This window comes from Pongo pygmaeus, chromosome 11, assembly GCF_028885625.2.
Source record: "Pongo pygmaeus isolate AG05252 chromosome 11, NHGRI_mPonPyg2-v2.0_pri, whole genome shotgun sequence".
Classification (NCBI taxonomy): domain Eukaryota; kingdom Metazoa; phylum Chordata; class Mammalia; order Primates; family Hominidae; genus Pongo; species Pongo pygmaeus.
In genome coordinates, this window is record NC_072384.2 from 136,771,629 (window position 1) to 136,795,583 (window position 23,955).

Below are 23,955 nucleotides of genomic sequence, written 5' to 3' on the forward strand. Positions count from 1 at the left end.
GCAGCGGCTCACAGGCCTCCCTTCCTTCCCCAATTCGAAAGGCTGAGGCTGGCGAAGCCCCGGCTTCTCTCGCGCTTCGGGCTGCTGGCTTGGTGGCACCACGCTCACCCTCGCTGGCCCCCTCGGCGCCCTGGGCCTGTCCGCCGCAGTATCTGGCGACGCGCTTCGGGGTCCGGCAGCGAGCGGACAGGGCTCTGAGCGCAGGGCCGGGGTTGGGACAGGAGTGGGCTTGGGGACCAGGCACGCCCCATCGAGATGGTGAGGCGCGCAGCTCCCCGTCCCTTGCAGACCGACTCCCAGCTCCCGTGCGTAGCCTCTAGCGTTTTCCCCCTTTGTGGTGCGGACTACCGGGGCGTCCTTGGGGTGGGGCGGTGGCCGGGTCCCGCCCCCCCGACCCCGCCCGGAGGGGGAGGTGCCGGGGCCGCTGGCGCTCCAGCCAGCCAGCCTCCGCCTCCGACTGAGGGCTGCCAGGAAGCCGGCTGGGCTCGCTGGGTTTTTCCTCCTGTCGCCAGATAACGCCCGGAGCCTGATTTATGGACCCTCCACTCTGCCGGCAGGCGAGCACTGCTTCTTTTCGGGCCGGAGATATTTGTAAAGGAAAGACGTTTCCTCCCTGGCTGCAGTCGATTTGGAGCATCAGGAGTTTGTGCAAAGCCATCAATACCCGCACTCGCTTGCCTCCTCCGGGCACCCACCTCCTCCTCTGGCCGAAGTTTGCCGGCCTACTAGGTATCGATTAGGCTGTGCAAAAGGGGGAGATAGATTTCTAAGGTGAGAATTAGGTTTTCTTAAATTCGTAATCCTATCGGCGCTCTTGCCCTCCTATTTTAAACCTGGCAAAGTGCTGGGTGGCTCAAGTCCAGGATGCCTAAGGAGACCTGTTTCAGGGGATGTTTCTCCAGTACTGGTCCCAGACTAGTTGCCCGGCCACACCCTGGCAGTGCCCGGGACAGTCAAATTCTGGACACACTTATGAGGCCCAGGGATTGGTCTTTTTTCCCCCCCTCTCCTTTTTATTATTCACAAGACTGAAATTGTTTAAGTGTCATAACTTATAAGAAAATAAGCTACATTGAAATAAATTAACACAACGGAGACGTGCTTCACATGGCTCACATAGGATAGGCAACCCCAGGGGAAACCAAAGCCAGGCAAAACCAAAGCAAAGCAAAGCGAATTTCCAGGCTGCCTAACAATGTCTGCTTTTCAGTCAACTCAAAAAGCCAGAACGCAAACCAAAATCAGTTTAAACCCCAGCGCTTGTTCTTGGGTTTCACGTTTACCTTTGGAAAAGTATGGAAAGGTGGCTGCTAACCGCGCAGATTACAGCAGAGGTTTTGTTTTCTTCTGGAATGAGTGGAGAAATTACTGGGTAATTAAGTCCTATAACTTTCAAAATACTGCAGCTGAGATCCAGTCTATAGAGATATTTATGTACAAAGTAGGATAGTATAATAAATATTTAGCGTGTCTTCTGGTGTGGCTGTAAGCCCCTTCAAAAGCAGTCTTTTAAGCCCATTTAGTGAATATATTCTCAATTTGCTTGGGATGGCCACAGTTGGGCTGTGACTTTGTTGCTTCAAACACAGTGGAGTCCACCATGGGTTCCCTTGGGTGCGGGGGCTTCTCCAGGTGGGTGCCAGGCCCTGGCCCTTCTGGACCCTCAGGGCCGGGCCTGCTCTAGCTGCTGATGCTGACTTCTGATAGCGAACCTGCTGACGTGGACAGGGATGGGGACGACGATCTTAGGGTTCCGGGAGGGCTCCCCTGTCTTGGAATTGGCATTGCCTGCCTTCACCCGTTTCCACTTGGCCCGTCGGTTCTGGAACCAGATTTTCACCTGCACCTCGCTGAGTTTGAGAGCGTGGGCGATCTGAGAGCGCTCGGTCAAGGAGAGGTACTTTTTGCAGTGGAACTCCTTCTCCAGCTCCAGCAGCTGCTCGCTGGTGAAGGCAGTCCGCCGCCGCCGGTTCTTGCCCGTAGACGTGGTGCTGCCCGCGGCGCCGCTGCTCGGCGGGCTCTCCTCCAGCGCGTGGCCCGGGTCTTCCTCCTTGTGAGCTGCCTGGCCAGTCAGATTGTCATCCGAGCTGTAGTCCACATCGCTCTCCAGCGAGAAGCTCTCCTCCTTGCCCTTCGGGTCGTCTTCCACCTTTGACTCGTCTTTCCCTTGCCCTCGGACAGCCCCGACTGAAAGCAAAACCAAACGGCATTTTATTACATTTCGCACACTGGCCTTCCCTTCTCCTTCCCACCGTCACTTGGACATTCCGCGCCCCTCCGACCCCCCCGCCCCCCGCCCTTTAGCGGATTGTCTTTCTATGACATTAACACATTGTGATTTCCTGGCCTTTGAGGGGTAGAGGAGGGGTGGGGGGAGCGTGAGAAAGCTCAAAGGAGAGGAGGCAGTACAGGCGACGGCCCTTTGCCCAGAACCATCACTCAAAGGGCCGTCATGCCTCCCCCGCACCCTCCCAGCCTCGGCAGCGTCAGGAGAAGTAGCAGGAGGCGCGAGGCCCAAGAGATTGCCCGCTTTGTCCCTGGGGTGGGGACTGGTTGAGGACTGATGGGGGGATTCACGATTCATCCTCCCCCCCCCGCACCGTGAAAATTTAGTGAACCTTAATTGCTTCCTAACCGGAGTGGAGGCGTAGGGACGTGCAGATCCCAGACCGTCTTTTTTGAGACAGACAACGTTGGTCAAAGGGATGTTTTGTGGCCTTAGAAGTTCCCACCAGACACCCCCAACACAAACACACAGGCACAGCCTCCCAGCAATCCGTTTCTCCCGGACAAGTAGCAAGACCAGCGAAGGGGTTTAAAAAGTCTGGGCGCCCCTGGGCACACGCACGGCTGAGACGCGCAGCCCAACCCGTCTCCCCTAGAGGCTGCAACCTACCCGGAACCCCAGGTCACCGCGGAGCGACAGAGGCGGCCTCGGCCAAACGCATCGTCAGATAGATATGTGGCCCAGGGCAGCAGCTGGTCGCTGGGCGCTAAATGCCCCCCTCCCCAGACCCCGCTTGTTGCGTGGCTCTGAATGTCCCCCGGAGGCCCAGCGGCACAGCCGGGCCTCATCCTCCAGCTCCTCCGGCAGGGGTCGAGCGGGGGCGCGGCCTCGCCCCCTTGGTCTCCCGCGGGAACCCGGCGCTGGCCCGCCCCCGCCTCCTCCCGCCCCCGCGTCCCGGCTGCGCGCGCCGCCAACTCACCGAGCGAAGCCTGCACCGCCTCGGCTGCGGAGAAGGCGAGCAGCGAGCCCTCTTTGGCCAGGAAGGCTTTGCCGTCCTCCGCGTCAGCCTGCAGCGCCTCCGCCTTGTCGAAGTTACCGCCGCCGGGCAGCGGCTGCGGCGCGAACTTGCGGGCCGCTGCCGCCTCCTGGTGCTGGGGCGACGCGGAGAAGCCGCCGGGGAGCGTGGCCATGAGCGTAGAGGTGAGCGCCATGCCCTGCGCCAGGCTGGAGCAGAAGCCGGTGGGCAGGCTGGGGATCTGGTGGTGAGGGTGTGCGGGCGGCAGCGCTGGCTGCAGCGCGGCCTGGGGCAGCGCGGGCGGCGGCGGCGGCGGCGGCGGCAGCACTACCGGCCGGTAGGGCATGAACATGGGGTAGCCGGTGTAGACGAAATGGCCGGGGCTGGGCTGCGGCGGGCTGCCGATCAGCGAGTCTATGCTGAAGGCGGTGCTACTCCCCAGCGGGCGCTGCATCATCATCAGCGACGGCGGGAACGCTGCGCTCATAGACGCGCTCGGTAGAGGCCAGCGAGAAGCGAAAAGTCCCCGCGCCGCGCCGCCGCCGGGAAGCCCGCCGAACGCCGGGAGCACCGCCGGGAGCGCCGGGCAGGGGCCGAGCGGGAGCCGGAGAGCAGACGCCTCCGCCCCTCAGTCCTGGGCCCGCTGCATGCCCGGCGGGTGCAGGGGGTGTGCGGGGTGAGGCCGTGCGCCCCGGAGTGGAGAGGGCGCCCGGGCCCCGCGGGCTCGCCGGAGCCCCCTTCCGCCGCTTGCCCGTCGGAGCCCGCGCGCGTCGCGGGTGCGGCCCTCGGCCCCGGTAAGCTGCCGTCCGTCCGTCCGTCCGTCTGTCCCGCCGTCCGTCGCCTCCCGCGAGCCGCTGGGGAGCGCGCGAAGCCGGCGTACTTGTCTCCCGCGGGCGCCGCCAGCACCTTTAAATCGCGCTCCTCTTTCTCATTCACATTTTGCCTGCCGCCTGGCCCGGCTCGCCTCACGTGGGGCTTGGCGTCGCTGGCCATTGGCTGAGCGGGGCGGGGGTGGGGCGAAAGCGGGGACCCGCCCTTTCCACCCAAGCTGGCCTCAAGCGGGCTGCGGGCGCCACCGTCGGAGCGCGCGGGCCGGGGAGCCGGAGCCTGCACGCCTAGCCTGTGCCGCGCAAACTTGAGAGGGGCGGATGGCGCCTCCAAGGCTCGGACCTTGGGGCCCTGCAGCCTTGTCGAGGCCACCTCGAAGGGTAGCCTCCGGGACCCGCACCCCCACGGCTGGGCCGGGGGCGCTTTATTTCTTTTACTGTATTTGCCATGGAACCAACCTGCCTGCGGCTCACTCCAGCGCTGGGTGCTCCGGCTGCGCCTGGGGTCCGGGCGAGGGTCCTGGAGTTGGGGGCAGGGTCCTGCCCCTCCAGAGCCACCCGCGGGGCGAAGGCTGGGAGCTGGCAGCGCCTGCCAGCCGCCGGAAACCCGCCGGGTTGCTCGCTGCAGGTCCGCGCTCCGGGTGGGGCGGGGAGGCTGCTGTTTCCCCCATCCCGGGCAGGGCCCTTCCGTGAGCGATCCCGTCTCTCATTTTTCATGACATTCTTAATCATCGCACCTATTTACACACTTTGCCAGCGCGCACCAAAATAACAACCACGATAATTATGATAATAAAGAGAGTCCTTTATCTGCTCCATCCTCGGGGAGGAAGGGGGGAGTTGCTGTGCCTCCAGATTGTATAACGTGAGATTATCCTGATGAAAGCTTTATGATGTTTGCCCAAATAAAAGCTGCGTTTTGTAAATAGGCGCTAATTAAGCACATTGCGAACACAAGGAGTGCTCACCCTGGCGCCGCCGCCCGGTTTCCAGCGCGAGGACTCGAGGGCGCGCGGTTCCTCTTTGCTGACTGCGGGATGGAGCCGATCCCCTCAGGATGTTTCCCCTGTTCTCGACAATGGTAAAGACCCCCAAATTTGAAAGTAAGGGAATTTGGGGGTAGAGGGAAACTGGGGACGTTCTTATCCCCTCTTCCATTTTCAAACAAAAAAACTTTCAGCTCTTGTCTTCCCTTTAAAAACGGAATCACTTCGTGACAACGGCAGACCGTGCAGAGCGCACCAGCGCGCGCGGGGCTTCCTCAAGCCTCCAAGGCCCGGGCTTCAACTTCCCGGGTCTAGACGTCAGCCCTGAACCGCCAACAGCACCGGGTTGGGGAGAAGGAAAGAAGGGCATTGTTAGTTCGGTCATTAAAAATCAGCTCACGCCGAGGAGCTAGTGGTTGGGGAGTTGGCCCGTGTTGGACGTGTGTTATGTATCACTTACAAGCACATTTAATTAGGAGATAAAGATAAATCGATCTTTATGAATTTATCGACCCGATTCTTTGAAGCTCTTTTTTCGCGTTCTTCGTCTTTCTCTCGCTCTAACCCCAAGGCCCCCCGGGGGACGTCTTAATCCCAGATCAGCTCCTCTGCCAGGAGTCCCGCCGGAGACCCACTGCCCACCCAGCAGGCCTGGAGGAAAGAGGGGAGGGTGTGTCCTTGGCGCCCCGGGGCGCTGGGAAAACTCGCTGGTCCCGCCGCCAGCCCTCTCCTCCTCCTCGCCTCCTCCCTCCCCACCACCACCCGGACAAAGACGTCTCGAGCGCGTTTCCCCACTCCAGGCCGCAGTAATAGATCGCTCCGGCAGCAGGCGGTTTGAAAGGAATTCATTAGGACGCTGCCTGGATTGCCTCCCCTGACTTCACGCCCAGACCCCAAGGTGGCTTAGGCAGTGTGAGGGGAAATGTATTCCCTTTGGGATCCATGGAGAAGGAGGTGTCTGTGGGATCTCCAGGCTCTATCCCTCCTTCACTCCCAGAAAAGAAGAAAAAGGAAAAAAAAAATCGAAGCCCAGGGCAAAAGGCTGATATCTTTATGAGCATAATAAATACTCCCTCTCATTATGAGATAGTTACAGTAACACAGCCTTGGGTGCCATTACCCTGTTTTTTGAATACTAAGAAACGCTCCACTCCTTCCTTGATTTACGTGGCTACAGCCGGTGCCCTTCCGGCTTGCCACTGACATGCCGGGGGAAGCTGTTATTCATTTTACCTAGGCAGGTTTGCCATGCACTTTGCTATTTCGCCGCAAAAATATTGTTCTAGGGACTTCTGTCGCCTGATTACCCTCCGAGAGACAGGGATTCCTTTGATTATTTTGGTGATTATTCTACATTTAAAGTTCAGCAAGAAGATTTAGGTCCGTCGAATTATAGCTACACTTGAAATAATTTGATGGCATGTTATTTGCATCCATAAATTGCCATAGGAAGTATCGACTGCAGGGGTTATAATACTAATCTTTTATTAGTGAGTTCAGATAATTCTCATCAATATGAATTTTATTTACTAGTGCCTTTTTCGCAAATGCAATGCAGTAATACTTTCTCATCTAATGCTTAACTGCTTAGAAAACGACTGTTCGTGTCATAAAAGGATCCTTGTGTTTCGGCGTGATTAACAAGATTCATTCGGGGCACCTCAGCTACCTGCAAAGCGTTCATAGCGTGGGGACTGCGGATAATAAAAGCCTTTAGAGTTTTTTCTCGGCTCCTCGGAGAGATTTATGGACAGGAGCGACAGATACATGGCTTATCCATCCTCCGGATTCCTACCTGCTTAGCTCGTAACAGCCTCAAACTGCAGAGTCCTCCGTGACTCAGCTTGGCCCAGTCTGCGCGGGAAAATCACCGGGCACAGATGTTTGCAACTTTGTCCCCTCCCCCCTCCAATTAGGAAAAATGAAGGGCGCACCCGAAGGGACAGCTGGGTCCTCCAACTCCAGTTAACTTCGTGAACTTCCCTCCCCTCTTCCCCACTAGATGAAGATAGCTCAGCCCCTGGGCACTTTACTCGACAGGTGCTAGGCTAGTGTCAGGTTCAGATTATGCCACGTAAAACCTCAGACATTCCGAAAAAGTGATGGTAATTAAGTTGGCCACTCGCTTCGGGGTTGTCCCAGGCTGCGCTTGCATGCAGATGTATGAAGGTTGAGGGTGAAATAGAAAACGCACAAGTAAATGAATATTCATGCAGCAAACTTGTGCTGGCCTGCCCAGCCCAGCCCAGCCCAGCCCAGTCCGGAGGAGGAAGCACCGCGAATCGCGCGCTTCGCTGCCGCCGCCAGAGTCGAGGTCGCGGGTGGTCGTGGAGAGGATACTGTGTGGGCACCCGTGGTCTCGGAGGACGCGGGGAATCCTGCGGCCCTCGAGGGTCTGGCGCTCCCGCCAGTCGCCCAGTCCTAGGCGACAGGCTGGTTTCTCGGGCAACCGAGTTGTTTTTATTTACAGGGATTTTGAGAAGCCCGATCGTTTGGTCATTGCCGCAGCTCTTGCTCCTGGCAATAGTTGGGAAATAACTTGGGATGGGTTTTATTTATGGAAGGGCAATTGGGATTCACACCCAGCTAACCCTGAACAGTCCCTCCCGAGTCCAGGACGCACTTACAAAGGGGTGCTTGTGTAAAATTCCCCATCAGACACACTAATTTGCAAGTAGCAGAAAGCATTGAAGCCTCATCTTTTTAAACATTTTATTCAGCTTTTTTTTTTTTTTTTTTTTTTTTTTAATCTGAAAGCCCAAAATAGACTCCATGTGGTTCTAAGTGAAGTCAGCCCTTGGCTGGCTTTGAAATAGCTCCTGCAATTATGTAAAAGAGCTATTCACCAACAGGACGGAATTAAAAGGGATCTCGCCCGCTTCCCTTTCATTGCCAGCCTCTCATGTTTGGCTTTTCAAAGCACTTCCAACACGATGTCTTTCTCCAGGACAAAAGGCAGAACAAAAAAAGTCCCCAAACTTGTAAATTGAACGTCAAGGGAACTTTAAACAATTTAAAGCCCATAAATAATGATAAAGGGGACTGGCAAAAAAGGCAAACCCATTCAATTAATAGAGTTTCCCAAGCAAAGATCAAGTGGTTTATAAAATAAAAGTCTTGGTTTCATTATTCTGCTCCTTGACCATGCAAAAGCAGGACAGGGGGTTTTCTAAAGCGCCCTGAAGAAGAAACACTTTGCGGGACTGTGTGTGCTGCGACATTCTTATGTAGAAACTTTGCTTTTTGTCCCTCACCCTCAAAGTAGCAGAAACAAAACAACCGCAAAATAGAAATGTGAAGGGGAGGGGCTTTTCTTCTTCTTCTTCTTCTTCTTCTTCTTCTTCTTCTTCTTCTTCTTCATTTCCTCCTGGGAGTTGAAAAATGTTATCCGCAGGCCTGAGGGCTTCGAAACGTGACCCTTCACACCTGCGCCGCCCTCTCCACTCCAGCGACGAGGAACAGGAGGAGCCACAGCCGCTGGGCCCGCGAGGCGAACCCTCGTGGGATCTGGGAATGGGAGGGTGGGGGTGGAATGCTACACAGCCCCGGAGCCCCTGGGGCGGCGGGCGCTGTCGCGCCGACGGCGCACCCGGGCGAGCGTTGCGTGCGCTTGGAGCCCGGGACTACCCCAACTCCACGCGGAACTCGGCTCCCCCGGCCGGGATCCAGATGTCCGAGGGCGCTTGCGGGTGTCCTAGTTCTTTTTCAGAGCAGCCGTAACGATTGAGGCTGGGGAGTTCAAGACCACTGGGGGTAACTGATCGCCCATCGCCTTCTTCCTTGAAGCCCAGCGCCCGCGCTCACCGCGCGTCTCTCCTGGAGCACCTAGCCAGGCAAAGGGGGATTCTCCGTGGGGACTGAGGCGTACGCCCACCCCGGGGCTCCCAGCCTGGGAAGAGGGAGCACCAGGCGGAGGCCAGGCTGGGGGCTCGGGTCCAAGGGCTGCAGCTGTGCGGGCGGAGGCCGGGGGTGCTGGCGGGAGTGGTGTCCCCTTGTGTCCTGCCCAGGTCTGGCTCCGGCCGGGGTTCTGAAGGCCTCGTCCGTCGGCGAACCCCAGCCCCTGGAGTGTTGGGGAGGGAGACACCGGCCGCCAGGCGCTTCTCACCTGGCTTTATCTCCTCGCATCTGCTCCCTCGGATTCCCGAGGCCCCACCTTTCGGGGACTTCAAACGCGCCCTGCCACCCGGTGCCCGGCTTTCATCTCCCGCACAGCAGGCATTGTTTGAGGGACTTCACAGAAATGCTAATCCCCGGGCCGCGTGAACCGCGGCCTGGGAGCCGGGCAGAGGGCAAGGAGGGGTGAGGGGGTGCGCTTTGGCCTGGGCTGGGGACCTTCGGGATGGCCTCTCGGGCAGCCCTCCTGAGAAGCCCGCGTCTGCTACCGTGCGGGAGCCGCATCTCGCCTGCCTCGTCCTGGAAGGCTGCGGGCACGTCGCAATGGGCCTGGGCTGGACGCAGCCAGCGTCCAACACACGGAGAAGGAAGAAGCAGCAGGCCAGAGACCATGGCCGGCGCTTAGCTGTGGGCCCCATGAGCTTCCAATGCTCGCCAGGAGACCGTGCGTCTAGGAGAGGCAGGCCCTGGACCCTATGAGTCTTCCCTGGAGGCTGGAACCCCCCGGGACTCCTGGACACCCCAAACCAAGTCCCCAGCCACTGCCTCCACGACGGCCCCGATCCCCTTCAGAAAAGTAGTATTTTAAAGAGGATGCGGTCTGCCCGGAGCACACGCATTTAACCCTTTAGAAACCTCGCTGGAGGGAGCAGAAGGGTGTTGAATCAACAGCCATGCACACCAGGGGCACCCCTCCAACTTTAACTTCTTCCGGGACCAAATGAGCAGTGATTGCTCTAGCAAGAACTGTTTCTTCTTCCAGAAAATCCTGCAAAGCAGAGCCTGAATTTCCTCTGGTTATTTCCTCCTCCTGAAAAGAATGTCACAAGACAGGGGCACGGCGTTGGGTATGAATGCAAAGGAGAGATGTTGGCTAAATGGGGAGTGAGAATTGGAATGGCCTCTGTCGCTTGTAATAAATGCCCCCAGGTGGAACTCCCAGGCGAAAGTCATTGTAAAAGTCATTCAAAAGTCATTGGAATTCCCAGGGAAACGTCACTCAGAAATAAGCTCATCTGTAAAACTCAAGGGTAGGTGTGTCTGTAACTGATCAACTAGCCCCATTGACATTGCTCTAAAGGACCCCTGTGCCTATCAGAGAAAGCTCCTCGGGAAATCACCCTAACTGACGGACTTTTCCCAGGAGAGAACAGGAGGGGAGTGTGTGCTGATGCGAGGTGGTGGGGGGTCCATTCTGTTAAAAAAGTGAGGGCAACAGATTCCCATCCTTTAAAGAAAGTAAACAGGATCACTTCACTTAAAGTAGGGCACCGGACTTACAGAATCAGAGAAAAGAACACTTGTCCTGAAGCCAGCTGGGGCAGACACATTTCCATATCGGAGGAGCATCCCAGGGTAGATCTTTGCTCTTGTTTGAGAAACTTGAAAGCCCTGGAGAACCAGAGCCAGTGACGACAGACTCAACTGCCCCCACCTCCTTCAGGCTCTTGGAACCCTCACCTATCCTGGGCTTCAAGGTGGGCTGTAAGGTCATGGTCTCACAAGAGGCTGAGCCAGCTCCTGAGCCATGAGAAATGCAAGGAAGGCTGGGGCCACCTCAAACAGTTCCACAGTTAAGTCACACCTCCTGATCATTCTCTGCCACTGGCCAAGAAGGTCGGGATGGGTTCACAGGAAGGAGAGCCTCTTTGTTTTTAGATCTGCAATTGTTCCCAGTGCCTCAGGTTCTTTAAGTACACAGCCCCTTCTTGATGATTGCAGAAATAATTGGGAATGGTGACCTCCTTGGCCTTTGAAACCTTTGAGTTTCTTCCATTTATCATGGGGAAAAATACGGAGAACTCAATTTGCATGACTTTGCTGAAAACAATTACATCTCCCTATGGGTGTGGCCTGAAGTTCCCAAGCTTCAGAAAAAGAGGGAGCCAAGAGTGAGGTCAGAGAACAAATCCAAAGATCCCAAAGTATTTCCAGCTAGTGACCAAAAACTGCTAGAGTGTGTGTGAAATAAATAGGAACCTGAGGGAATGAGGAGAGAGTAATTCTTTGAGTCACAGTGGGAAAAATCCAGAAAACTGCTGGAATCCAGAATGCTGTCTCTCAGACATTCCTAGAGGACATTTCTGGGTTTTGTAGGAAATGAAAACATTTTGCATGGGGCATGTGGTCCGTGTGTGTGTGTGTGTGTGTGTGTGTGTAGCAAGCGTTGTTTTTTTTTTCTTTCTCTCCAAATGATGAACACAGAGTTAAAGAAAAGGTGCTCAGACTTCGCTATCTAGTATTTATTCTGCACAGTGACTTTAAAACACCCCTGCAGGGGGAAGTCATTCACAGGACCGTGTGTCATTTCCCTGCGGTTCCTTTACACCCACACATGGAGGCGGGCAATTGCTATCTGCAGGGGACATAGCCATTGACACCAGAAGAGGAGCTGGGGGCTGGTTCTGGGGGGGTCCTGTGAGTGTCAGATGCCTAGTGTGACCAGGCCACAGCACAGCAACCACCGCTGACAGTGACTTTGTGAATGGGCCTCTTCCAGGCCCTCTGTCTCCCATCTCTCCCTCTGGGCATATGAGAAAAACTAGTATGGGAAATGAACCAAAGTCAGAAGCTAATCTAGCTTGTCTGCACCTGGACAAACCTGTTCCCTGAAGTCTGTGACAATAATGAACATTGAAGCTTTAGAAAGAGCTGAAATTGATCATGGCTCAGAAAATGACGATGATTGGACTGGATATCATGTGACCAACTTTGATGCCTTCATTGAGTTCAAGGACTTTTCTTCTTCCTCTACTTACCCAACCTCATTCCCTCCCCATCTCCTTGTTTTATGCAGGTGAGTGTTTTAGAATCTCATTGTTACTGTGATATTCCTAGTCTATCTCTTGGTTATTATTATCAATTTCCCCCTGTTCTCAAGTTTCTTGTAGACCCAGTTGAAGCACAAACAAGACAATCCTGGAAACCTTAAGAGATGAGAGACTTTTTAAAGTTTAACTTTATTCTAACCAAAAAAGCTTCACGTTCAGTTAATTCCCCATATTGTAAGTTATTTGGAAATTTATACTTTAAAATGAAGTGAACTTTATAATGTAGTTTTACATTATATCTTTAGCTGTCTAACAAGGTTATTTCCTATCTGTAAACATAACTCAAATAAGTATTATAGATTTTATAGTTAATGAGGGAATGGCAGGAAACAGTTTTATTTAAGGCTTCACAATTTTTGAAGTATTAACCTGAAGAGCCTGGTGGGTGTGCAGGGCGCTCAAGCACCCGGAGCGCCCCCTATGCACCGCGTAAGTAATGGCATCCGCGGTGGAGGCTGGCTGGGCTCTGATCCAGGGTAGGACCGGACTGTCCATCCCCAGGGGTCAGAAGGGCTGAGAGGTATGTCTTTCTCACGCCTATAGTTGGACAGGAAAAAGATCTCCAGTTTCTTTTCATTTTAAACACCCAGGCCACCAGAGAAGGCTTTGTCATAAACGATGGGGAAAAAAATATCAGACCTCCATGATTGCTGAAGGTGTAAGAAATACCGTCAGATTTTGGAGGTGATCTTAGAAAATCTGCCTCGGCTTCCTTATAGAAACCATGTAAGGTTCTCCCGGCTCTGCCTCACCCTGAGCAGGTTCCGGAAGGGGATAGATAGGAAGCCCTCGGACGTCTGGGCCTGAGGGTCCTGGGCTGCCGCTGAGGCCACTCCCCATCTGCAGTCTCATTTGCCTAGTGGGCGGGAATCCCGGCTCTCCTCCACCAGCGGCCTGACTGTGTCCCAAAAAGGGGATAATTAATATAGCACGAGTTGATACGGGCACTGGGCACTGAACTCGATCGTGTAGCACACGTAGGCCGGGCGCCTGGCCCAGAGAGGATGCTCAGGAGGGCAGCTGCAGGAGCGAGCACGCTACAGGGCGCTTGGGGAGCGCGGGCCAGCCAGGGGTGAAAGCCTGTGCTCTCGGAGTGAGAGTATCCGTGGGAGGGCAGCCTCTGGGCACCAGATTCTGGGGCGTTTATTATTTATTTATTATTAATTGATTAATTTTTGAGACAGAGTCTCACTCTGACACCCAGGCTGGAATGCAGTGGCGCAGTCTCGGCTCACTGCAACCTCTGTCTCCCAGGTCCAAGCGATTCTCCTGCCTCAGCCTCCCAAGTAGCTGGAATTACAGGCACGTGCCACCACGCCGGTTCATTTTTTTTTTTTTTTTTAGTAGAGACAGGGTTTCGCCATGTTGACCAGGCTGGTCTCGAACTCCTGACCTCAAGTGATCCACCTGTCTCGGCCTCCCAAAGTGCTGGGATTACAGTCGTGAGGCACCGCTCCCGGCCTCTGGAACATCTAAAAACAGACCAGAGGCCACCCAATGGAACAGAATGCAGTGTGACATTTCATAACACACGACGCCTCTCCCGGGAAGGGAGAGCCCGCGAGCGCCTCTGCTGGGTGGGTGCAGCGCCATCCCCATTGCACGAACCGAGACGGAGGTGCGGAGGCCGTCCCCGGCCCTGGAGAGTCCTCCCTCTGCCGTCTGCTCTCAGCACCAAGTCTGGCATCGCCAGGGCGCCAGGCACGGCCTTCCCAGGGAGAAGGCTTTTCTGTCATTTTGGATTATTTTACTTTAAATATGTGTGCAAAACCTCAGCTACATTCTTGTGGGCCAGGGATAGGCAACGCGTGCACCTAGGCCTCTTGCTTGCCCCCACACTCCTCCTCCCCAGGGCCACCCCCTCAACCCCCCATGCCATCAGAGTTTTGAACACCGCTGGAGATGGAGGGGGGGAGGGGGGCGAATTTAGGGGAGAGACCCGAACTGCCGGCCAAGGACCAAGGGCTGGCCTCGCCCTTCGCTCCCACTGGGCACCGTTCTCGCCGCGGGACCTTGGCTTGAGCGCGCCCCCTGCGGGCCGCGGTGGGGATTGGCCTCTTGGAAAGAGGGAAATGGGCCTCGCGCGCCGGGGCAGGAGGGGCGCTGCCTCCAGGTCCTCCCGGTTGGGAGTCTCCCCTCCGAGATCCCCGAGGGAACCCGTCCCGTGCACTAGCGGATTTCCGGTCTCTGACCAGCCGGGGCTTCATTTCTACGCGTGCTTTTACTGCTCTCCTCCTCCTCCGGCGGTTTTTTTTTTTTTTTTGAAAGGAGCAAACATCCCCAGCTTTAATGCGGCCCAATTATCTCGTTTGCACGACTTAAAATGTTTCTCTTTAACTCATTTCAATCTAGTAAATATGCTTCAGCAAGTAGTTAATTTCTCAGGGATGGCTTCGCCTCGCCATTTGCATATAAAGCGCGTCGGGGCCCGGCCCCTTCTCCGAATGCGCGAGTCCCTTCTCCCGGTGCGCGAGTGGCAGGCAGCCAGGCCTCCTCGTCCAGGGAGGTCGCCTAGGTTTGGCCTAGGGAAGGCGGAGTCTGGGGTCCGCGACAGTGCCTGGGGACCAGGGTGGCAGGGAGGGCAGGGAAACTTGGGCCGGGGAGGGACCAGGACCTTCTGAGCCCCCCAACCCCCCCGCCGCCCCGGCCTCCGCCGTCCCTTATTCCGAGGAGGGGCGCCCGTGGGGTAACACGTTGGCGCGAGGGTCGGGGGCGCACTTATCCCCAAGTGCGTTTATTAAATCGCGTCTGGAGATGGATGGACGTGGATACAGGAGAGGAAATCTCAGGGCTCAGTCGAGCAATCTCCTGGCTTTAAATTCCGAATAAAAGTCTCAAATATTCCCGGGTCATGGGGGCACTGTCTCATTAAAACCACTCTCGTCCTGAAACTGCAATGCAGACATTAAAGTGCAGTATTTTTCAATTAGAGCTGACGAATTCAATCAAAATTCCATAGATTAGGATGAAATGAGGCATGGGTCATTTACAGGGGAATTTAATTGCCGAGCCATTAGACAAATAGTATATTTGCCATTCCCGCGTTATCCATCATATTCGACATCAATACCGGGGCCGCATCTCCCCGTCCCGCGGCCGCCCGGCGTCGGCTGTAAACACTCCCTTCCCTGTATCTTCTGATTATATCTGATTTCATTTAGGGCCATGGGGGATTATAAATGTTCACGCAATCAAGTTCATTAGGACTTCAAATCGCATTCTGATTGGGATCGCTCTGCCGCCGTCCTCCCAGCGCCTTTCAAACCCCAGCGCGTGGCTTTCAAAACATCTTTTTGAATTTAAAGCCTCACATCCTTTTGTCTTCCGACGCTCCCTCCCGCCCCACCCCTCCCGGCAGCTCCAAGCTCTTCGGGCCTCCTTCCCGGGGAGACAGCCCTGAACCCCTCTTGCTGCGAGCGGGTCTGGGGAGGGCGGGGCTGGGCTCCGCAGGCTGTCGGAACCCCCTCCCACGCCGCGCAGCCGCGGGGCGCTCGTGTCCCTGAGGCCTGAGCTGGCCGTGGAGGACCGGCCCCGCGTGTTCGCGGATCGCGAGTGGGGGCCAGCCCCGCACCTCCTGTCCCGGACAGGCGCTGTGGGTAGGGGGAGCAGAGCGGAGGGGGCGCCTCCCGCCTTTGAATCTCCTGGCTGAGGGCCTCTGGGCAGCGATTAGACCCACCCTTGGGGACTGGCGCTGGGGACCCCTTCCTGGGCTGGTCCCTTTCACTCCAAAGCCCCAGGTGAAGGCGGTAGCCGGTGGAGCAACGCGCTCTTCCTATCAGCAAACCCAAGAAACAAAGGGGGAGGCTCTTCTGGGGAGAGCCCGACAAGAAAGGCTCAAGACATCCCTTCCAGCACAGCTGAAAAATAATAGCTTAATATTAACTGCTTCTCATAAAAATATACTTTCACAGAGACACAGTTACAAGAAGCAAACCCTCATTTTATCCCGTACTTTGTGCTCATGGCTGTTAGCTGCCTCAGTAATTTAATTGGAATGGAACGTGAGAAATGTGTCATTTTTGAAGAATTTATGCATCGCTTCCTAGAAATCTCATTGTGTTAACTAGGAGCCTACTGCGTTCTGTTTAGAACCCATAATCACATTTTTATGTGTCTGTATTACGAGTTAATGTGACCTCCTGTCTTTAGCAGATAAAAAAAATGTTCTCTTGCGATAACATCTGCATCAAACTCTGGCTTACATCAAATACGCCACAACCCTGGTTTTCCAAGGTTCTCCAAACTTACGAACTTTCTTAAGAGCAGGGAAAATAAATGTGAATGGAAAAAGCGTCTACCAAATGAATAATTACCCTCTAAATTAAAACCCTGTGTTAAACATAGTCGACAGCAAATACTGCATTCTCAATCATGTTTATTGCTTACAAATTGCATTACAAAGAAATCCACTGTTTTTATTGGAGTGATTAAGCAAAGAATGTTAGGACTGCAGAAATACCATTCTGGAAAATTAGATGAAGGCTGAAAACCCAGCTAGTTACATTGCAATAGTAAATGTATAATTTTGTTAAAGAACACCTTTAACACACGAATGAGGATTGGGCTGTTATTATCGTATCATAAAAGAGTCAACTGAAAATTATATTTATTTATAAACACATTGCCTATAAACTGTACATATTTAATACAAAGGAAGCAGGCAATTCCATAATCAATATTTTAATTACTGAATTTTTTATTATGGCAGCACGATTCTATATGACAGTTTATGAATCTGTAGTTTTCCTAGGCTCCCCTCCCCTTTATCATGTGAGCTAAGATCTTCCTGTTTTCCTCCTTTTTTAATTCTGGGGAGAAAAGGTTGGTGGGCGAGGGTAAGACCGTTTGCTTATGGCGCCACCTGCAGGCCTCTCTGAAAATGAATTTCAATACCTATTCAATCTTCTGCAGGGTTCTAGATTCCTCAGGCTTATTTTAGCAATTTAATGAAATTAATTTTTGTTTTAACAGAGAAAGATGTTAACAATTTCAAGGAAAACCCCAGAGTTTGAAAAGGATTTTGATGTTCCCAAACTACACTTAAATCCTAGAAATGAGATGCAGTATTGACCATAATTGAAACACAGGGGTTTCTGTATATCCCATCTGGTCATAACAAATTTGACTAAGCAGTAATTTATCCTTAAAATAATGGAATAAAAGATACAACATTCCTGGTTTATCCCTTGCTCCTGGGGCAGCCCTGAAGAGATGAAAAGCACTTGGCAAGCTAATAGCACCCGAAATTGTAGTGATTGAGCAGCTTCTTAGGTGCCTGGCGTGGACAGGAGGCGGGGGCACTGGAGTGGACCAGCTCATTCCCCAAGCCTGTATTTTACACCATTTCTGCAGAAGGTTAAGTGTTCTTTGCAAAAGTTCAACAGCCTGCCCCATCAGTATGTGTCTAAAGAGTCATTTCAGAGATTGGAAATTTGACAATTATATACAGTTACTGGGATCAGCAAATGCTCCATAGACTTAGAGAGTCAGTGGCTTTGATTTTCTTTAAACCATACTGAGTCAATGTTTATCAAGTAACTTAAATCAACATAAATGTACTAAAAAGACAGGCCAAATGCTGGGCTCAGAGTTTTAAACATAACATGTCACACAGTGCTGGGTCTGTGTACTAATTGCCTGTGAACTGTGGATTGTGTCTGATGATCCAACAATGAATGTTTCGTCCTGTCCTGGACATGGTTGGTGCTGACAGAGGCCAGCCTCCCCAGGACCAATATTAGTGGAGAGCTTCATTTGTGTATTTTATTTTTTTGAGATGGGGTCTCAGTCTGCCACCCAGGTTGGAGTGTAGTAGCACGATCTCAGCTCACTGCAACCTCTGCCTCCCAGGGTCAAGCAATCCTCTCATCTCAGCCCCCTGAGTAGTTGCGACCACAGGCATGTGCCACCATGCCTGGCTAATTTTTTGTATTTTTGGTAGAGATAGGGTTTCACCATGTTGCCCAGGCTGGTCTTGAACTCCTGAGCTCCAGCAATCCACCTTCCTAGGCCTCCCGAAGTGCAGAGGTTACAGGTATGAGCCACTGTGCCCAGCCACTTGTTTCTTTTTTAATTCCCTGTGGTCAAATGACAAGTAATAATCAAAGACAAAAGTTGGAGGGAAAATATTCCTCTGTTGTCTTTTTTTTTTTTCTTTGACACAGGGACTCACTCTGTCATCCAGGCTGGAGTGCAGTGGTACAATCATAGCTCACTGGAGCCCTGACCTTCCAGGCTTAAGTGATCCTCCTGCTTCAGCCTCCTGAGTAGCTAGGACCACAGGCGCATGCCACAGTGCCCGGTGAATTTTCAAATTTTTGGTAGAGATAAGGTGTCACTGTGTTGCCCAGGCTGGTCTTGAACTCCTGGGCTCAAATGATCCTCCCACCTCCCAAAGGGCGGGCATGAGCCCCTGTGCCCAGCCCTCTGCTATCTTTTTTTTTTTTTTTTTTAAAGTAGAAACAGCCGGTAAAAGCATCCTTTACTCTTTTGTTACTTTATGAATTTTGAGCTGTGTGAATGTGTCATTAAAAACTAAATTTGAAATTAAAGGAAATAATTTAGGCCTTGTAGAATTGAGTTTAGATAATACACTCAGTGAGAAAAAGAATACTGTTCAACGTGAACTGCGTAAGAAAGGAAAACATTTTTAGACCCTTTAATAAAACAAACAAACAAACAAACAAACTGGAGTATATTTTGTTCACTGGAAAAGAAGTAAGCCAAGATAATTCTAGTCTTAAAGTAGAATGCCTCTTTAGATGTTTATCAGCTAGCTTACCTCCCTCTCTCCTTCTTTCCCTCCCTGATTCTCTAATTGCCTCCTTTCCTTTTCTTAGTCTTGTCTCCCTCCTCCTGTTCTTCCTCCTTCTCCATCTACTCTTCTTCCTCCTTCTCTGTCTCCTCTTTCTTTTTGTTCTTTTTCTCTCTCTCTCTTTTTTTTTTTTTAGACAAGGTCTCACTTTGTTACCCAGGCTGGAGTGCAGTGGTGCCATCTTTACTCACTGCAACCTCCACCTCCCAGGCTCAGGTGATCCTCCCATCTTAGCCTCCCGAGTAGCTGGGACTATGGGTACATGCCACCACACCTGGCTAATTTTTTGTATTTTTGGTAAAGATGGAGTTTCACCATATTGCCCAGGCTGGTCTCAAACTCCTGGGCTCAAGGTATCCACCCGCTTTGGCCTCCCAAAGTGCTGGGATTACAGGTGTGAGCCACTGTGACTGGCTCTTTCTCTTCTTCTTCTTGATATGGTTTGGATGTTTTTCCCTTCAAAATCTCATATTGAAATGTAACCTCCACTGTTGGAGGTGGGGCCTGGTGGGAGGCGTTTGTGTCATGGGGGCGGATCCCTCATGAATAGCTTAGCAGTATCCCCTTGGTGAGGAATGAATTCTTGCTCTGGTGGTTCACATGAGATCTGGTTGTTTAAAAGAATGTGGCATCTGCCCCCTCTTGCTCTCACTCCTGCTTTCACCATGTGACATGCCTGTTCCCCTTTCACCTTCCACCATGATTGAAGCTTCCTGAGGCCCTCACCAGGAGCAGATGCCGACACCATGCTTCCTGTATAACCTGCAGAACCCTGAGGCAATTAAAACTATTTTCTTTATATATTACCCAGCCTTAGGTATTTCTTAATAGCAATGCAAGAACAGACTAATATAGAAAATTGGTACCAAAGAGTGGGGTGTTACTATAAAGATACCTGAAAATGTGGAAGCAACTTTGGAACTGGGTAATGGGCAGAGGTTGTAAAAGTTTGGAGGGCTCCAAAGAAGACAGAAAGATGAGGGAAAGTTTGGAACTTCCTAGAGACTGGTTAAATGATTGTGACAAAATGCTGATAGTGATATGGACAGTGAAGGCCAGGCTGAGGAGGTCTCAGATGGAAATGAGGAACTTATTGGGAACTGGAGCAAAGGTATAACTGGTCACCCTTGTTATACCTAAGCAAAGAGCTTGGCTGCATTGTGTCCATGCTCTAGGGCTCTGTGGAATTTGAACTTAAGAATGATGACTTAGGGTATCTGGTAGAAGAAAGTCTGTTTTTTTTCTTTTTCTTTTTCTTTTTTTGAGATGGAGTCTTGCTCTGTTGTCCAGGCTAGAGTCCAGTGGCATGATCTTGGCTAACTGCAACCTCTGCCTCCTGGGTTCAAGCAATTCTCCTGCCTCAGCCTCCCAAGTAGCTGGGATTACAGCCACCTGCCACTGTGTTTGGCTAATTTTTGTATTTTTAGTAGAGACGGGGCCTTACCATGTTGGCCAGGCTGGTCTCCAACTCCTGACCTCAAGTGATCTGCCCACCTTGGCTTCCCAAAGTGCTAGGATTATAGGCATGAGCCACTGTGCCCAGCCTGATAGAAGAAATTTCTAAGCAGCAAAGTGTTCAAGAGGCAGCCTGGCTGCTTTTTAACAACCTACAGTTAGATAGGGAAGCAAAGAAATGACTTAAATTTGCAACTTATATTTGAAAGAGAATCAATGCATAAAAGTTTGGAAAATTTGCAGCCTAGCTGTGTGGCAGAGAAAGAAAAAGCATTTTCAAGAGAGGAATACAAGCAGGCCATTGAGCAACCATTTGCTAGAGATTAGAATGACTAAAAAGGAGCCTAGTGCTAATGTCCAAGACAATGGGAAAAAGCACATTTCAGAGATCTCCAAGGCAGCCCCTCCCATCACAAGCCCAGAGGACTAGGAGGAAAGAATGGTTTTGTGGGGCAGGCCCAGGGCCCTGCTGCCCTGCACAGCCTCAGGACACTATTCCCTGTATCCTGGCCACTCTGGCTCCAACATCAGCTCAAAGGGGCCCAGGTACAGCTTGGGCTGCTGCTTTTGAGAGCACAAGCTGCTGTATACATTGGCGGCTTCCACATGGTGTTAAGACTGCAGGTACACAGAATGCAAGAGTGAAGAAGGTTTGACAGCTGTCACTTAAGATTCCAGAGAATGTATGGAAAAGCCTGGGTGCCCAGGCAGAAGCCTGCCACAGGGACAGAGCCTCCATAGAGAAACTCTACTAGGGCAATATGGAGGGGAAATACAGGATTGCTCAGCTGCTGAATGCAGTTGTGGGAAGGGGATCTCCACCCTCCAGACCCAAGAATGGTAGAGCCACTGGCAGCTTGCAACCTCAGTGTGGAAAAGCTGCAGGCATCTAACTCCAACGTGTGAGAGCAGCCATGTGGGCTGCATCCAGGGAAGCCATAGGGGTGGGGCTACCCAAGGCCTTGGAAGCCCACCCCTCACACCAGGATTCAGGATGCGGAGTCAAATGAGATTGTTTTGGAGCTTTAAGATTTAATGACTGCCCTGCCATTACAGACTTGTGTGGGGCCTGTTGACCCTTTCTTTTGGCCAATTTCTCCCTTTCAGAATGGGAATGTACACTCAATTCCTGTACCACCATTGTATCTTAGGAGTAAACAACTTGTTTTTGACCTCCTAGGCTCATGGGTGGAAGGAACTCCAGATGAGACTTGGGGCTTGGGACTTTTGATTTAATGCTGGAATGAGTTAAGACTTTGGGAGGCTATTGCAAAGAAATAATTGTATTTTGAAATGTGAGGAGGACATGAAATTTGGGGTCTAAGGGTAGAATGATATGATTTGGATATTTGTCCTCTCCAAATCTCATGTGGAAATATAATCCCCAGTGTTGGAGGTGGGGCCTGGTGAGTGGTGTTTGGATCATGGGGGCAGATCCCTCATGAATGGCTTAGTCCCATCCCCTTGGTGATGAGTGAGTTTTCACTCTGGTAGTTCACATAGGATCTGGTTGTTTAAAAGAGTGTTGCGCTGGGCATGGTGTTACACCTGTAATCCTAGCACTTCGGGAGGCTGAGGTGGGCAAATCACCTGAGGTCAGGAGTTCGAGACCAGCCTGACCAACATGGTGAAACCCCGTCTCTACTAAAAATACAAAAGTACCTGGGTGTGGTGGTGTATGCCTCTAATCCCAGCTACTGTGGAGACTGAGGCAGGAGAATCGCTTGAACTTGGGAGGTGGTGGCGCATGCCTGTAATCCCAGCTACTCTGGAGGCTGAGGCAGGAGAATTGCTTGAACTCGGGAGGTGGAGGTTGCAGTGAGCTGAGATTGCGCCATTGCACTCCAGCCTGGGCGACAGTGAAACTCCGTTTCAAAAAAAAAAAGAAAGAAAAAAGAGTGTTGCACCTCCCCACTCTCTTGTTTCTGCTCTTGCCACATAACACACCTGCTCCCCCTTTGCCTTCCACCATGATTGAAGCTTCCTGAGGCCCTTGCTGGGAACAGATGCTAGCACCACGCTTCCTATATAACCTGTAGAACCCTGAGCCAATTAAATCTCTTTTCTTGATAAATTACCCAGCCTCAGGCATTTTTTATAGCAATGCAAGAACGGACTAATACACTTATCTATGTGGAATTATGCAAGTCCTAAGTAGAACTTCCTAACACATGTAGCACAGAGCATAGCTAAACACAGTCATTGAAATAATATTTTTGTCAGGCATTTTTTTTTTTTTGCTTTAACAAAGCAATTTGCTAGCAGTAAATACTACAAAACTATGAATAAGTTCCATCTCATCTGATGATTAAGATAGGGCCAGAGAACCCACTAGCCATTTTTGTCTCAAAGAATCATGGCCATCCATAAATCAGGTACAATATTCAGCACATCTCGACAGCCACCAGAACCCAGGTGACTCAGAACTCATTTCTAGTGCCCGTTTATTTCCTACCCATTCTCTTGCAGCTGTGATGTTATGTTCCTGAGAAGTTAGGGGCAGAGTAAAGGATTCTTTCCAGCTGAGGTGGTTCAGTTAATTGCTGTGTGACTGCTGCACATGGTCCATGCTGACCAACAGCACTTGGCTGAAGGTCTGGTTGCCATAGTTCATATGATATTGACTTGGCAGGGTGGGACTAAGGGAATGCTCATCATAGAAATCACCTGACTGCCTGTGGGACACTGATGAGAGCAATGGCCGGGGAAGCCACACAGTGCACAAACTGCCACCTGCCCTGGGAATACGACAGCCCCCGTTCAACACAGGCCCATAGGCAGAGAGAACATGGCCAAGAATGGGAGCCCTTCTCTCCAGCTTCCTAATATGCCCAGGTTTCTGCAGCAGCCTTGAGACAAGTTGTCCTATGCTTGGCTGTGAGCACCACAAGCAGGAGGGCACCAGTCAAGTCTGTCTTGTTGATGATGGATCCTTGGCCCCAAGCACTGGGCTCCACCCCCAGCAGACTTTCAAAAGTGATAGTTAAATGAATGAGCAAATGTCAAGAAAAAAAAAAAGAAACCCAGAAAATAGTAAGTGTTGATGATGATGTGGGGGAATTGGAACTCTTGCGTATTGCTGGTGGGAAGTTAAAATTGTGCAGCTACTATGGAAAATAATATAGAGGTTCCTTAAAAGATTAAATCCAGAACTGGCATCCCACTTCTGGGTATACATCTAAAGGAATTGAAAGTAGGATCTGGAAGAGCTGTTTGCACACCCATATTCATTGCAGCATTCTTCACCATAGCCAAGAGGTGGAAACAGTCCAAGTGTCCATTGACAGATGAGTGGATACACAAAATGTGGTATATACAACAGAATATTATTCAGCTTTTATTTATTTATTTTTATTTTTATTTTTATTTTTTTTGAGACAGAGTCTCACTCTGTCACCCAGGCTGAAGTGCAGTGGTGTGATCTCGGCTCACTGCAACCTCCATCTCCCGGGTTCAAGCAATTCTCCTGCCTCAGCTTCCCGAGAAGCTGGGACTACAGGTGCCTGCCACCATGCCCGGCTAATTTTTTGTATTTTTAGTAGAGGCAGGGTTTCACCATGTTAGCCAGGATGGTCTCAATCTCCTGACCTTGTGATCCGTCTGCCTCAGCCTCCCAAAGTGCTCACTACAGGCGTGAGCCACTGCGCCCGGTCTATTCAGCTTTTAAAAAGGAAGAGGCCAGGCATG

General features: G+C 52.0%; 1 protein-coding gene across 3 annotated transcripts; it reads right to left on the bottom strand.

The window, feature by feature from the left end:
- Window positions 1–529: 529 nt before the first annotated feature.
- Window positions 530–4,167, bottom strand: GBX2 (gastrulation brain homeobox 2). 3 transcript variants are annotated; one of them, XR_010122907.1, is made up of 3 exons: window positions 3,207–4,167; window positions 1,284–2,187; window positions 530–741 (listed from the first exon to the last, which is right to left on the bottom strand). XR_010122907.1 is itself a non-coding variant. In XM_054478269.2 (3 exons), exons 1-3 carry the CDS (start codon window positions 3,727–3,729, stop codon window positions 2,079–2,081), a joined length of 669 nt encoding a protein of 222 aa, XP_054334244.1. In that variant the 5' UTR covers window positions 3,730–4,167; the 3' UTR covers window positions 530–2,078. The 3 variants fall into 3 exon arrangements, 2 of the variants coding, with proteins under 2 accessions (XP_054334244.1, XP_054334243.1); XM_054478269.2 differs by adding an exon at window positions 2,897–2,933 and having other exon boundaries at window positions 530–2,187; XM_054478268.2 differs by having other exon boundaries at window positions 530–2,187.
- Between the last annotated feature and the right edge of the window lie 19,788 nt (window positions 4,168–23,955).

Coding starts and splice junctions, on each gene's coding strand:
- GBX2 (XM_054478268.2), bottom strand. CDS start 3,729: ATGAGCGCAGCGTTCCCGCCGTCGCTGATGATGATGCAGCGCCCGCTG. Junction 2,188..3,206: donor GGCGGTGCAGGCTTCGCTCG/GTGAGTTGGCGG, acceptor TTTTGCTTTCAG/TCGGGGCTGTCCGAGGGCAA.